Source organism: Cydia pomonella, chromosome 6, assembly GCF_033807575.1.
Source record: "Cydia pomonella isolate Wapato2018A chromosome 6, ilCydPomo1, whole genome shotgun sequence".
Lineage (NCBI taxonomy): Eukaryota > Metazoa > Arthropoda > Insecta > Lepidoptera > Tortricidae > Cydia > Cydia pomonella.
The window spans coordinates 18,337,323-18,353,295 of NC_084708.1; the positions used below are offsets into that span (position 1 = coordinate 18,337,323).

General features: G+C 36.8%; 2 protein-coding genes across 4 annotated transcripts in view; both read right to left on the minus strand.

Annotated features, from left to right (window-relative positions):
- Positions 1-9,277, minus strand: part of LOC133519203 (uncharacterized) — a 140,491-nt gene extending 131,214 nt beyond the window's left edge. For both annotated transcript variants that reach the window (XM_061853194.1, XM_061853193.1), the window contains exon 1: positions 9,112-9,277. The gene's annotated coding sequence lies outside the window, so the exon portion shown is untranslated. The remainder of the gene's footprint in view (positions 1-9,111) is intronic.
- Positions 9,278-9,548: 271 nt separating this feature from the next.
- LOC133519205 (lipoyltransferase 1, mitochondrial) lies at positions 9,549-15,950 on the minus strand. 2 transcript variants are annotated; one of them, XM_061853197.1, is made up of 4 exons: positions 15,410-15,950; positions 14,851-14,958; positions 12,832-13,033; positions 9,549-10,751 (listed from the first exon to the last, which is right to left on the minus strand). In XM_061853197.1, the coding sequence occupies exons 1-4, from the start codon at positions 15,947-15,949 to the stop codon at positions 10,363-10,365; spliced, it is 1,239 nt and encodes a 412-aa protein (XP_061709181.1). In that variant the 5' UTR covers position 15,950; the 3' UTR covers positions 9,549-10,362. The 2 variants fall into 2 exon arrangements, with proteins under 2 accessions (XP_061709181.1, XP_061709180.1); XM_061853196.1 differs by having other exon boundaries at positions 12,832-13,045.
- Between the last annotated feature and the right edge of the window lie 23 nt (positions 15,951-15,973).

Consider the following 15,973-nt stretch of genomic DNA (forward strand, 5'->3'; position numbering starts at 1 on the left):
TAATTCAGTCCGCATGTTGTGACCGCGAGTCACCCTATATGCACCTTCTAGTGGGTACGCCATCTGTGCTATTGCCATAGCGTACATAACAGCAAACTAATAGTATCGCACGCATGCGATTTCTTAATTGCTTGCACTTATTAAAATGCAAAACTAGCAGCGCCCCGATACTTGCACTTACGCAAAATCGGAGCGTTTCTTAACGCTCGTTACCAATAGATTTGAGCAAACAACTTTCAGGAGCAGGGCAGGTGTACTGAAGCTAATCATTTTCGCATTTCCATTGGCCGATTTGATATGCTTGTCCGAGCTGTCTGTTGTATAACTGAGGAACTTCTGGTGTCTACTATTTGTTACATTGACAGGAAAAAGTTAAATGAGTAACATGATGCCGTCGTTAATGAATGCAATGATGAACTACCTATCTATAGGTATTAACATTAATAGCCAAGATTAGGTCTAACGATAGATTTGTTTTATTTCTATACAAGGCGCCCAATATAATTGAAATAAATTAAATATATACCAATATATAAGGATGTTCCTTATTTCGTCGAAGTTATATTTTTCTACGGCGCACCCGCTTAATATAGTCTCTGCCACTATAATACCAATGTAATTTAATTTCAAATTTTTTAAATACACTTTGGTCTCTCCATACAAAATGTATTTTTCTTTTTTCTATTTTTTTTTTCGTTGTGAGACGAAGAGTCAGGTGTTTTAATGTGCAATTTAACTTATTACCTATATATACTAATAAGGATAAGGATAAAACGTAAACATATAATACGCAGCAGTGTCATAAAGAATCCGAGGGAATTGTTCTTGCGCAAAATATTCTTAGCCAGACGTTTGAATTCCTAAGTGGTTACTGGCTGGCTACTGGTTAAGTTCCAACGTATATAAAAGAGAAATAATTAAGCTTAGTGCTCACGCCATATATGAGTTTTCTTACTTAATAATACACTATAATGGTAAATCGTATTGTTAATAAGTTTCAAACTGAAATGTTGTTTAAAACTGAATACTTGTGTAATACAAATACGCTTTCAGAAAGCTCGTTTATAACTATTATTGGGAGTGGGTTTTATCTATGAACTAGATATAGTGAACTGTCTATAGTTTACTTATTTCTCTATGGTTTCACTAATTACAGGTTACACATACACGCTCGCATATTCATGACAAGATACAATTAGGTACGAGTATCGTAGTTGGTCGATTAAATCTAAGAAGTAAGTAGGAGCAGGAAGAACATAAACATGCCGCTATAGCTATCGATAATGAATTAGCATATTTCAAGCATTTTCCGAAGCTTCCTCCGTTTGCATTACATTCCATTCGATTAATTTTACTTCACCTACGATAGCCAGTAAAAGTACCTAATTATGAAATGACACAGGACACGAGGCAAGTAGGTATGTTATGAAATTCCTATAAATTATCTTCTTTGGAAATGCAGCATTGTACTGTCAGCCTCGTGGCTGCGAAAGGAATACAGTAAGTATGCCTAATTACTACGTTTTCGCATTTGTGTGCTATGGGTAGGTATCTAAACTCAGTCAATTATCACATACTAATATGCCATTGCGCATTGCGTGTTGTATTTTTTGCATTTGTATGTTTACAAAAATAACAAATCGTGCCTGGAAAACTTGATGACGTAAGTACGTATTATGTACTTTGTTTTATGGAATCTAGCACTATCGGCGAGAAAAACGGTTAATAGGTTACTTTCTTCTATATTCGGGCACTTAATTGAAGTTCTTTCACAGTCCATAGCATTCAATAGACGTACCATTGCAAGTAATTAGATATACTTTCTCTGTCCCTTCTTAACCTATGCTTAACCTCATTCATTATTCATCTTTATCGCACATAGGTGAGATCTCATTAATAACCCGTCATTATGACACGATCGCCACGTTGTCTAACAATCGGGCTCATGCAAGAATCGGACACCCCTCATTACCTCATCGGACTAATTCACAACGCTTACCGAGCGTATCGACTGTCGGGAACCACCAGGAAATAGAATGAGCTATTGGCTATTGTAAACCTTCACGCATACCGCATGGTTAAGGAGAAGAAAGGGGTTGTGAGAGACAATAAATGATTGACTATCGTCTTAAATAACCAAGCAATGAAAACAGCGCGTTGCTTGAAGTTTTTTTAGTTTAGTGAGAGTGGTTAAAGAATGAGAAATAAATTGTTGTAGAGATACAAAATACACTTTATTAACAGATTCACTACCTACTACTGCATAGATTGATATTGAGATGAGAAAGAGTTTTGTTTTTTGTATTTTTTTTAACAAATTAAACAGCTTCTACTTTTGTTATCAATGTTACATAATTTCAAATGTGTCAAGATTTTCTACATTTTAACCTTCACTAGAAATAGGTAGCAACTTTCAGGAACACTTTTCAGAATTAGTGGAGAATGTAGTAGGTAAACACCCTGACTGTATTAATTCGTACAGCTTTTAGATGAATAACATAATATTTAATTTTAATATTTTATATACATAAATATATGGGCACCCAGATCGACCTAGCTCCATACTAAGCAAAGCTTGTACTATGGGTGTATGGGCACTATGGCATAAATACACACTTAGATACATACATAACATCCATAACACAAGAATAAATAAATATTCGTGATAAAGACACAAATAAATGCCCTTGCCGGGATTCGAACTCGGGACCTCCTGCTTCTTAGGCCACTACCGATTAGACCAGGAGGCGTAAGGTATTTTTAAGACTTACTATTCGATTTAAAATACATTTTTATTGATACGAAAGTCAAGAATTTAAAAAAAATATATATGTAAGTTACTCATTCATTTGGGACCCACATTCACAGCGGAGACAAATGTATTATGAACAACCGGCAGCTCGCATCACCATTTCACCATACATAATACAATACGATGTCCGATATCTATCGATTTATCTCGGGACGTATGCGCAGCCTCATTGCGGCCGGCGTTACGTCACGTGATGTTACGGATCATTGTGCAATGAAGACGGACACACTGACGAGAACAGAGGCACGGTGTAGGCATTACCAGTATCGGCTTCATTTGGTTTCATACACATTTGAATTTGTTTGTACCATAATTGGAATGGATACGCTAAATGAAGAATCGTATACTTAAAATATATACAGCGAGCTGCAAAAGTGCATGCCCACATTAATTGTAATTTATCATAAAGTGGCTCGCTTGCTTTCAATGAAGCTTTTTGTATTTTGCCGCTGTCTCAGTTGATCCTTCTTAAATATCCACTTAGTAACCAGCAAATAAGTCAACATGACGTATAAACTTCAATGTTACGTATATTATATTCAAGTAAACGTGATAAAAAATACATTACTTACAAATATAGGGAATAAAAATCCACAGCTCTAATTAAACTAGAATTTAAATAATTTATTCAAATGATGTAATATATATTAATTTCAAAATATTTTATAAAAAAAAAATTATGATAATTTGTTTTCACTATTTATGAAATTATATATAAATAATTTATATTGAAATTAGATTTAAATGAATTAATTACACTTGCGGATTTTTAATAACTTTAATGTACTGACTTACTGAGTGAACGCGGCCATTAGTGCCATTACAGACATGCGAAGAGTCAATGTGCTGTACAAACTAGTGGTGTGCCAGTGGCCTAATCCGCTCGTCAAGTTCGCGGTTACCGAACATGATATTCGAACTGACAACAATTGCAGAGACATTGTTATGCGGCTTTGGGACGATTACTGAAATAATCATTGTGTAATTGTCCTGAAACATCTTTGGGTGCAATCGCCTACTACGGTAGACGGGAGAGCAACAAAAGACGAATTGCGTTAGTACTTGCAAATATTAATCAGAAAATACGTAATTTGTGATCTGATTCGCTCCGTCCCACAAAGATTAGATATCGGAAATAATTTCTACATTACACCTATCAAATAACTAGGTATATGGCCGTTAAGTCGATCAGTGCTAAGTTCTATTATTACTACACAAAAGACTTGGCTTTGACGAGTGGCAAGTCTTAAATATTTATATAATGTCAAAGTACATGCGATTTATGGCTTTATTTGTTTTGGTCGCATGTAAGACAGAAATAATATAGCGCGGTAACAATAAGGTATCCAATAGGTCATTAATGTCATTATAAGTATATAATATTATACCGCGTGTTTTTTAGTCACCTGCTATAATTTATGGTGTGAATATATGGATAATACTGAACAATTTTTACGATGGGACCCATCCAGAAATCACGGAAAAATTTTTTTTGCGATTTCGGGGTTGGCCCCGTAGTAAAATAAAACTTGTTCAGTATGACCTTGTATATTCACTCCGTAAATTATTGCAGGTGACCAAGCAAAACACCCTGTATATGCCACCACAAGAATGTAAGTCGCGGGGGCCTTATCATGCGACAAAGTCAAATACTACGGTTGCCTGTGTCGCGTGCTTGCCTACTGAAGGGGTTTCTTTTATACCGTATAATCGTATAGAGTGTAAGAGATCTTTTCCTTTTACGAAAATCAGGACAGTCATAAAACACGCAGATTATTACTTTATTTATAGTCATTAAACGAGGTTACCTCGAGCTGATTGTAACAAAAGGCGTGCTCAAAACGGTTAATTAAATTAAGGTTCACAAGATATTATTGATACGAGGATAAAATATGCAATTGTTTCATTTCGCAAGCGCCGGCGCCATTCCGACGGATGTGTGTGCGATTTCTACGTCGGGCGGAACAGAAAGAACCACGGGCCGGCGACCCTGTCCGGCTCGAAGGACCAAAGTCAGACTTAAAAGTAGATCAACCATGTAAATTTGAAGAAGTTTTGAAATACAACAAATACAATACAAATACTCCTTTATTACACGTCTTATGCGATTTTCTCTCTCATGCTTTCCCAATCCCAAGCAAAAGTTTAAAGCGAGTGTAACGGCAATAAAAAAAACAGGTACAACTCACGTAACTATAGTCCTATAATACAACTATGATCCAGTTTTTAACGTTGATTATTATTATTAACGAGCCTTTTTGATTTATACTCGTTACATTGATTTTGGAGTTATATTAGATACTCAACATAATTTGAAAAATATTCATACATATTTTACTGGAACTTGAATTTGGACAATAGTTCTGAACAGTAGTTTGGACTAAAGATACCTGAGTTTACGGTATATTACGATGACGAAGCGTGTTGTGGATGTTTTTTTTTTTGCTTGTTTACGTATATATTGACGAAGCCTACGTCGTATTAGAAATCTAACTAGTCAAATGCGGCAACTTGCCATATAGGTATTAAGTATAATAATCAAAGGTCCTTAAATTGTTTGATAAAAAAACAGCCTAAGTTTATTGAAAGTATTATGTTTGATTGTGCACATTTCTATATGTATATCCTTATCATTTTAAAATTTGAACACAATGAATTGAAGGAAGTGATTACGTAACGTTTGAAAGGACAGTCGAGTGAGAGGATGGTCTGTAATTTCTAATAATGTTGAAATAAACTTGTAACGTGTATAGAAACTTAATAGTGTGTAATGAACATTTTATCTGGTGGCAACGCTTCTTAACAGCCTAACAGGATTAGCTTTCTTACCAGTCTTACCATTGCCACACTAACGCTTTCAATAGGCATGTTTCGGCACAGGTTAAATTAGTTACCTACGATTCATAAAAATACGCACACTTTAGGTACCTACTTTTAAAATTTGAAGATGAAGTTTAACTTGCAATAGGCAGGTACAGTCGTCATCAGACATATCGGAGCGGCCAAGGTGCTTAAAAATATCTTAATTTACACGCACTCAAACGCCTTGACAATAGAGGCGTGTTCCGATATTTGTGAGCACCTTGGCCACTCCGATTTATCTGATGGCAACTGTACAATGTACGAACTGTGCGAAGGTACTTTAGTGCATGTAAGTATAGAGTGTAAAAACTTAGTCTTAGTAGAAAAACAATTTAAAAAAGCTATTTCCTGAATACCGAGCTTAAAATAGTTTAATGTGATTTTTTAAAACTATTAGTAGGTAGATATTACTCATAATTTAAAATCAAGATGCCACTGATAGCGTGTTTAAAGGCAATAGACATACCCAGTAAGTAGAATATTTGTTTTTAATTTGATGCTTCCAGCGTAGGAGCGGAGGGATGTGTTATTACTTAATATTACCTATTTTATTGCCTTTTAAGTGCTGAACAAGTGAACACGCAATCTAGTCATATTGAGTGTGTATTGCTTAATTTAATTAGGTATAATATAGCTTAGCCAGATATGCATCCAGTCCCCCTTGCCCTGGTGCATATTATATGCAGATGATATTGTCCTTAGTAACAACAGCTACTCTCGAACGCTGGAGACACGTAGTGCTCGAAACCAGCGGTCTTCGCATCAGCAGAACTAAAACTGAACTCATGGAATGCAATTTTAGCGGTGGCATCACAACTTCCAGCACAATTTACATCGATGTACTTCCCAAAGTCACTCAGTTTAAGTACTTTGGAGCAATGCTGACAGCTGATGCTTATATCGAAACTGATGTAAACCCATAGCGTGAATGCTGCCTAGCAAAGATGGAGGTTACGGGAGTTCTTTGCGATGCTAGAATGCCGACTGCATGCATGTGCGGGGCTGAATGCTGGGCTATTAAGAAGGTGCACGAAAACAAAGTCCATGTTGCAGGGATAAAGATGCCGAGATGGGCAGCAGGCTTAACAAGACTCGATAAAATACGAAACGAGTATATCAAGGGGAGTTACAAAGTTGCGCCCATCACAGCTACGATCACCGAAAGCCGACTTAGATGGTATGGCCACAAAATGAGACGTTTCGAAGATCACGTGGTCAGGAAGGCGCTGACTATAGCATGCAACAGAAAATGCAGTGGAAGACCCAAAACCTGGCTACTACCCGCGACTTGGAGCGAGCCCAACTTACAGCTGATGCGACAACCCAGGACAGACCGCCCGGGCGTTTTTAAACGTTAATTTATCAATAACTATTTCAGCTACGTTTATGTTATTTTGTATTTTAGTCAAGCTTGAATAAATGTGCAAAATTTCAGGTTTCAAGTTGTGAAGGGATCAATAGTAGCTCGAAATGGTTCGTGTAATATTACAGACGGTTGCTGCGTCGCCAGTTCCTTTTTCTTTGAACTTGGCTGGACACGCTGCCGCGTGTTTAGATGTTTACACGTTTTAACACAGGGCAAATGCTATTATAACCCATTCAAAACCTTAAAAAATTAAGGTGGCCTAGATAGCGAAAAATTACGAAAACATGCCTAATTTTCCTTTATTTTTGATTGTATGTACTTATGTACTTATATCGTTGCAAGCAGTAGGTATAATTTTAGTATAAAATAGCTAGTGACATACCCGGGGGATCTAACACTTCTAACATAAATATATGTTTATAGTAAATGGATACGAGTAAAAGCTAAAAACCCGCGCAACAGCCATATCTTCTCTTATGAACTTTAAGACGAAAGGGGACGACCGCCTCGAAACCGTCTTTCCATACAAAAAGTCCCCATTTTCCTCTCTGTGATTTGATGTGGTTTAAATATAGCTATGCCCGACCGTTTGATTTTTTTCGATATGTTCAATATTATAATTATAAGAATTAGGAACATTTAAAAATTTGTATGAAATTTGTTTTTGCTCCTAACTTTTATAATAATTTAAAAAAAACATACACACAAACTAAAATAGGTACATATAATTCTGTAAATATATTTTCCATAACGTCAATATCCTGGGAGGAAAATGAGGACTACGTTTGTATGATCGTCCTCTTTCCTCTTAAGTACCTTAACCCTCCTGGTGCCAAACACCATTATTGAGTTGTTGCGATGACAACGTTGAGTTAATTAAGTATTTAAATTTCAAATTTGATAGACCGCTTCGGCCCGCTGCGGGCCCATGCCTCTCTAAGGGCAAAGTACATACCTACTTAGTAGTAGATATATCTCACTACCTATTTTTAGTTTTTAGACGAATCCACTTTCCATTTCCATTAAGAAATACCTACAACACTCAACATTATTTAATATATAATAATAATTGAACAGCACATGTCAGACTTGTAGATTTTTAGTCGCTACCATTTCGGATAATGCTCTGCCACGACTTAAACGAGAAAATGTCTCTAAAATGACCTCAATTGTTTTTTTTAAATGGCCCTAATAATATTTTTCTTAACATGATAGAGACTAGCCTCATCTTGATCTGTTGGGAAGCATGGGGTCTGCTTGGCAGCCTAATCCTAAGAATTGACAAGACAATCGATTTTTTTACGAATGCGACACCTGACCTCTTCATCCCTTTCTTTAGGGAAAACAAGCCTATTTAGTCCGGTTTCCGCACGATATATTCGTCTAATTATTTTTTGTAGGTTGGTTTAGTTCCGATTTTTTTTTAATACCCTGGACACAATGAAGCGGGTGAACCGATTTTCATAATATATGTGTGAGAACCACCGCTAGAAAACCGCATCAAAATCAGTTCACCCGTTTTAGAGCTACGGTGCCACAGATAGACACACGTAGCGGTCAAACATATAATACCCCTCTTTTTGCGTCGGGAGTTAAAAACTCATTCATACGAGCTGGAATTCGAACTCGTGGCCAACTTCTATGGTTTATCATCACATAGGATCAGTCAATGATCAAGAAAATTGCAACAATACCTACGTTTTCGTACTTAATTTTGACATTACAACGAAACACACAAAGCTATTAAACAAAGCTTCCTTCACTAAGCTGTGCTTTAGTAACAAACAAATCAGTTTTAAAAAATATTTCTGCCTTGGCTCGAAAAGATCCCTTAATGAAAATAGGTGTCTTATATAGCTATTAGTTAGGCATTACCTATCTATACGTATTAGGTATATAGGTAGGTATACCTACATCAATTTAGGTACCTACTTTATTTTTACTCATATTAGGTAGGTACAATACAGGTATTTAAGTTATCTCTTCCCTTTAGTTAGAATACTTATGATTAAAAGTTAGTAAGCAGTTATTAAGTTAATCTAAAAATAATTATTTGGTAATGCCCACTCACTTCAAAATGTAAAAAGATCTCTATCCGATCGCATTCAAATACTAAATCACAGCACTAAGCTTCACGCAGTTCAAAAACACGCGGCAAAGATCTGTTTACGTGGTTGTCATGACAACGCGTCACAATTCAATATGGCGCTCGAGCGCGCGCGTGCGGCCGAGTGCGAGCGCGGACTGGCGCGGGCGCAACCACCTCCAAAGCGAGAGGAGCTTCCAAGCCAGTTTCCATTGTGCGAGGACAACGCTTCCACTAATCCATCCATACTCGCTTAATGCGCGCACAGCCTGCGGCTATACCTCCGCTAAAAGCTCCTTATTACGCCTATTCTAAACGTAATCAAGAACTTATTGTAGCGAGACAACCTTTAACCTACGAACGACTACCAAGTAGATAAACATACCGACCTTCGCTTCGAGGTGATAAAGAAAACAAATATATAATGTCATGTAAATATATTTTACTATAATCCTGAGATACAGAGCATTTAAAACTAAATAAAAATAACTAATATTACTTCCATTCCATACAAAAAAGTCCCTGTTTAGGGCAGATCTTACGGCAAAGTAATAAGGGTTATGAAATGGTATTCAGACTGTAGGTAAGACATGTGTTAACATACGTTAAAATAACGAAAACAATGTTATAAGCTCTCCACACTAGCGTTATGTGTGTGTGCGCGCAAGTGTGAAGGGCACATTAATAAAACATATGCTAAGTAACGTTAAATGTATCAATAAGTAGGAATACTTGGATTAATTGAGCTACGAAATAATAATTAAATAACAAATGATATGATGCATTCTTGTTGCGGCGCGAAGTGCGTCTCGCTTTAAACATTAGACTAAACTATAACAACACGTATCGAACAAGCAGAAAAGAAAGTAGTAGAACATAAAATTCAGGACAAAGGCAAAAGAGAAATAGATGTTAGAAGAATATGCAGACAAAAAATAACAAAGAGATTGATTGATACGAAAATTTAAGGCACATTTTAACTCTACATAAAGTTAAACAACGAGACCAAGTTACATTATCTACATTATTAGTACATTTACAATTATACTTACAATGATACACACTGTCTATACAATACAAAATCGTAAAAGATTACTTGTTAGAGCATTATCACGAGAAGATGCACTTAGGGCACTTGAATTACAAAGTGGAAGAAACTTATTTTTCCACTTTGTAACCAAAATGTAATTTTCCTCGTGAAAATGTCCAGTAAACCGCTACGATCGCGTTAATACATTAGACGGTATTGACGACCTGATCAAAGCACTTGGCCACGAACTGTTCTCGGTCGTCAAGTTTGCTGCCCGAGTCCCTGCGAGTGAGCATCGCGTCTTGGAGCGCCGTGAGGGCTTCGCTCGTGAAACGTTTCCCAATAAGATGAGTAATCACAGAGGCTTCGCCATGGAACCCGGATTCTATGAGGCCTGGCGCGATGTTTAAGGTCACGTCACTAATAAGACCTTTCTCTACTTTCATGTTGATGGAGAGCTCCTGCGTCGCAGAGTATACTTTGGATGGTGCTAACAGTTCTTCAGGTACTGGGAAGGTGCGGCTCACGGTGAAGGTGGGAGTTCGTCCGAAGCACCAGTCCCAGCTCTGGAGCTCGTTCCTGATTTCCGAGAGACCTGTAACAACGCAATATTATTATCTACAATATTATAAACAAAGCAAAACCTAACTACCAGTGGTGTGGCATTTCTATTTCAAACATGGGCGAGACATTCTAGAACATTATTCTACAATCAATTAAGAATTGGTGTGTCAAATTAAGTACGGATAGCCTAAAATTATTTTTAAAAATCTTCCGAATCCCCGGCAAGCTCAGCCGAATTCCACCTTCCCATACAAACGGAGTTCGTTCTCATTATAAATCTTCGTGTTGGATTGTAATGAAACTTTGCACATACAATGACATGAGGTATAACTAGGGTTGAAATCAGTTTATATTGCTCCACCTTGTAAAACAAACGAAATAGAGCAAAAACAAGTTTCGTGTGAAATCTTAGTCGCTGTATTTTTTTACTGTAGTATCTGAGGCTACATAAACTAATTACAAGATATACCTTATCCTATTGTAAATACAATGTTTCAAAGCAATCTACCTAGTCGTTTTAAAATGAGAGCATAACTACGTTTGTATGGAGAACCGAGCTTGCTGGGGCCCTTTACTGCCACGCCACTGCTAACTACAATAAAACAGAAGTAGTCTACCGTTTGTGTCGTACGCCATGTTTTAGTTAGAAAAGAGTGAAATTATTTCGTCGTAGTACGAGCGAGACATTCAAAACGTTAAAATATTTTTCTCGATATCTTAAGCTACGAAAAGTAGCACAGAAATCAATCATATCTTTGTATTTATTTCGCTTATCACAATTTTAAATATTAGAGTTATTATTCAAGAGATAAATGTATGTACAGTGGCACTAATTAAGTATTATTTGCGTGTGATAACGTTGTTTACTTGAGCAGTCTACGTGTGGGATCATAAATAACATTGGTGCAGTCAGTTTTGCAATACAGAGGCGGAATTGAACAGCTGCAGGATATCAGAGTATACAAGTAAATAATTAAGGCATATAGGTAGTGTCACTTCACCGCTAAAATATGTTTTCTTTCAAAGGAAAGTTACACAAAGATTTTATCATCAAAGGAAAATTAGAAAACTTCACTTCCACTCACGAGATTATAATTCGTGGCCTTCTGTGACGTAACGTAATGGGGCCCATTATACAAATATATTATACAATAGCCCTTTAAAGCAAAAAAACGTAGACCTGTCCGCGTAGCCAACATGCCAATCGTTAACGCTCCGTAGCGAACGAAACGTAGTGACTGTTACGTTTCATTCGCTACGGAGCGTCTCATTAAAATGGTACTCCTACTAAACTACACATATCATGTTTAAATAATGAATAGACAAAAGACTTCCGTACGAACAATAAAAAGGCAAATCCTTGAATCAAGTAGATATGAATTGAACGAATTTAATTTTGTACTTAAATAAATTCAGTGATCCAACTTTTGAAAAATGAAAAAATGAAAAGTGATTTATTTAGGTATCAAAATTGCAGCTTATTACACAGTAGAAAAGTATTACATTTTTAGAAGCATTCTATTGTTGGAAAGCCTAGGAATAGTGTCCTGAGCCCTAAACTAGGTAAACCTGTCTTATAGGGATCATATTTTGTTCAGATACTATGCGGCTATACATATTATTAATTTAAACAAGTGTTTCTCAAGTGTGGGTCGCGACCCTCGTGTATCAAGGCCCAGATAAAAATACTTGTATTGAGGTCACGTTTCTGAACATTCGTCGAAGTCATTTGCGACAGGAATATTTGGTTGTTATTGTGGCAAAAGTTAAGACAAAAAAGATATTAATATTTCAGGCAGTCATTGAAAAGCCACTATTAAAAATTGTGTAGTAGTAATACAAAGCGTGACATAAAAATATAATCGTACGAAATACCTTTGTTTGCACGTCTTCGACGCAACACCACGGATAACAAGTCATTCTGTTCTAAAATCTAAGGGACTTTGATTTTTCATAATGCTATCTAAGAATACAATCGTGACGACGGATTGCTAAGTCACTTCTATATGAACCACTGTGCACTTCTCTCATTATAAGCTAAAGCAAAACAGTCACCAGGGGCTTAAAAATATTCGTGAACTACATTACCCTCTGTTAAAGTATAAACTAACCTGGGAACCAGTCTTCCGAAGGATTGACGAACTGAAAGCCCCGCTGCTGCGAGATCAGGTTCTGCCCGCCATCGCCGAGGCTCAGCGCCGGGGTCCGCATGTACTCGTAGCCCAGCGCCGTCTGCAGCGCGTCCACCGTCACGCGGTTGTTCACCTCCGACAGGTTGGCCACGGGCGAAGGCACGGACGCGGTCGCGTTCGTCTGTATGCCATGCTAAATAGAATTATATGCCCTTAGACTATGTATTTGGGGAAGGAATTGGTTAGTCAAGAAAAAGGATGAAGTGTTATTTGGGTTAGGTTAGTTATCTACACGTGCAAGAACTAATAACTAAGAATAATAATAAGTATGAATCTAAAACGCAACTTTTTACGATTAAATTCAACGACGTCAGTGTCCTCTTAAGTGTCCTGTTATACGAACAAATTTAAATCGAATATTAACATTTATGGAATTGGAAAAGGTTCCAAGTCCAAAAATTAATCTGGGACTTTTAATAGATGGCACTGGCGATGCATTTTCATCAGTTTTCAGATTAGCATGTATATGTGCAATTATTATCTAGAGCAGGTAGAATAAAACTTTTTTTTAATCTATCATATTACAGTATAATAATATGTTATTATCAAATATATATATCTTTAAAAAATAACAAGATATCACTTATCATTATCATGAGTTTTTAAGTCCGCCCAGATAATCATGACTTAATCACGAATTATTAAGTATATTATTCAAAAAATATTAATAACAGACATGTCTACCAGTTCTACCTACTAGTCTACAAAATATTAAATATTACAAAAAATGACATCCCAATCTCGAAACTAAATTAGTAATTATTAAGAGTTTATATTATTACGTATAGGTAATATTATGTACTATAGTTGCACAGAACAAACAATTGAAACCCATTTACATTCCTTTATACAGTCGCACATGAATCATGCCTATGCGCAACCTGACACTGTGACATTACTGAATATGTAAAAACTCTGCAACGCGCGGCAAAGAAAAACAATGCCACATGTTCAACTCTACATAGTAACAAGTAACGTAACTACAAAGTTAATTATATAAGGCGCTAGTAAATGGGGTTGGCCGATCGAAGTATTTTACAGATGTCGCTAGCATACGTTGTACCTCTCAATGCAACAAATAGCGTCTTCTTGTTTTTTTTTTGTAATTTTATAGCCTGAATATCCTTTAAGCCAAACCTAGCCATGCTAGCGCCATCTATAAAAACCTTTGAGCGTTGCCAACCCCTTCTGGCGCCAATAGTTTTGTAACTATGAAAACATACTTATAGGTCATACATACAGGCCCTCAACATTTCGCATAGGCACCTATCGGAGATTCAAGTTATTTATACCCATCCTGTTTATGTATATTTAACATTGGCGACACAAAACTTGTTAGCATCTTATAAGAATGCATAGGGGCAGGCACCTATTGAATTGTGTTTTAAAACCGTTATATTATTTCGTTTATTAAATACCGGTTAATTAATGGAATACGAACTGAAAAAATCCCCTAACCGGTAAAACAAGGAACGGAATTAACCGGTTCCTCAAAAACGAAATGAGAATGTATTTGGCATAAACCGTTATCTCAAAAGAACATTTTTTAACCGGTAATTGCAAACGGAAACGAAGCCCTTTTCGTTCCTGCGTAAATGAACGAAACAGGTTTGGAAAATAAAACGTTTCCCAGCCCTGCATGCAAGTAGTTTAGACATTAAATGCTTTGCTTTTAAAGGTGACTTTAATTCATTCATTCCGAAACCAAAAAGGGGGTTAGGAGTCAATTCTATTCAATATTAATATTCAGTGAAAGTCGATTTCAATTGCATGTTGAGTGCATAGTAACTGTTAAACTTTGTTCAAAAAAGCATTGTTAAAGGCTAGAATTAAAATCGACTAACTCTACAAGGACAAATACTTCTATTGTATTATATTTAAGTAGTTCAATAACAAAGGTGAAGTAAACAAGGTCCAGTCATGTGGACTTTGACTCACCTCCCGCTTGGCCAGAGCTTTGCTGAGATCAGACTTGTTGGCGTCCACTAGGAGAGTGCAGTGGTGGTACGCTGAGAGGCGGCCGAGCTTGGCAGCAGTTCCAGAAACCTAAGCTACTATTAAGGAAATTTTTGTGCTTACATTTCAATTGGTATATCTGTTGGCAATGTACTGATTATGAAAGAAGTAACTAGTGTCTATAGTTTTGAAAATATATCCGGGTACTGATTAGATAGTATAATTATGAACTTTAATGGAAATATTCAAAGAGCATGAATTAAAGTTTTAGAATATATCCCAGAAATTTAGATACTTTTGGATTATGGATATCAATGATATAAAATACATTAAATTTGTAATGATACACATTGGTAATAAACCTCTCTAAATGTTAGTAACAATACAGTAACAGAAGGAAATGACACAGTTTTAATCAGCATTAAAGTTGGAAACAAAGGATACAGCTGTGTCAATATATAGTATACTTACTATTTAATTATTTTGTTTTTGTGATTGAACATTGAACATGCAGAAAGTGGTTGTTATTTGAAAAGGATACTTTGTATTTATCTCTGACGATGATGTCTTGGCGCTCATTGATGACAGCATTGACTCCAAAGCCTCTGAAGAGAGCTCTCTTGATGAGCTCCAAGTTGTACTTTCTGTCATATCTCTCACGGGGAGTGAAGAATGTGACATTGAGGTTGCCACGGTCATGGTAGACAGTACCGCCACCACTGTTGCGGCGAGCCAGGGCTATGTCTTTCTCAGCCAGCAGGGGTACATTTGCTTCCAGCCAAGGATTCTGGTGCCTACCGACCACAACACAGGGCTCATTCCTCCATACCATCATCACATGGTGCTTGGAGAAGTCCATGTTACGGTACATCCAGTCTTCTAAAGCCAAGTTAGTGTAGATGTCAGTGGACTGGGACATAAATACAGACTTTGTGACCTCCCTCTCAGCGGGGAGCTCCCTTTCTTTCTTAGCAGCCAGAGTCTTGTTGGCAGTAACTAGGCTGCGGGAGCTAGTCCTGCGGGTGATGCCGATCACCACACAGGCACTGCCGGCAATCTTTTTCATCATTGCTTGGGCCATTTTAGTGCTTTATAAGTTTTAGTT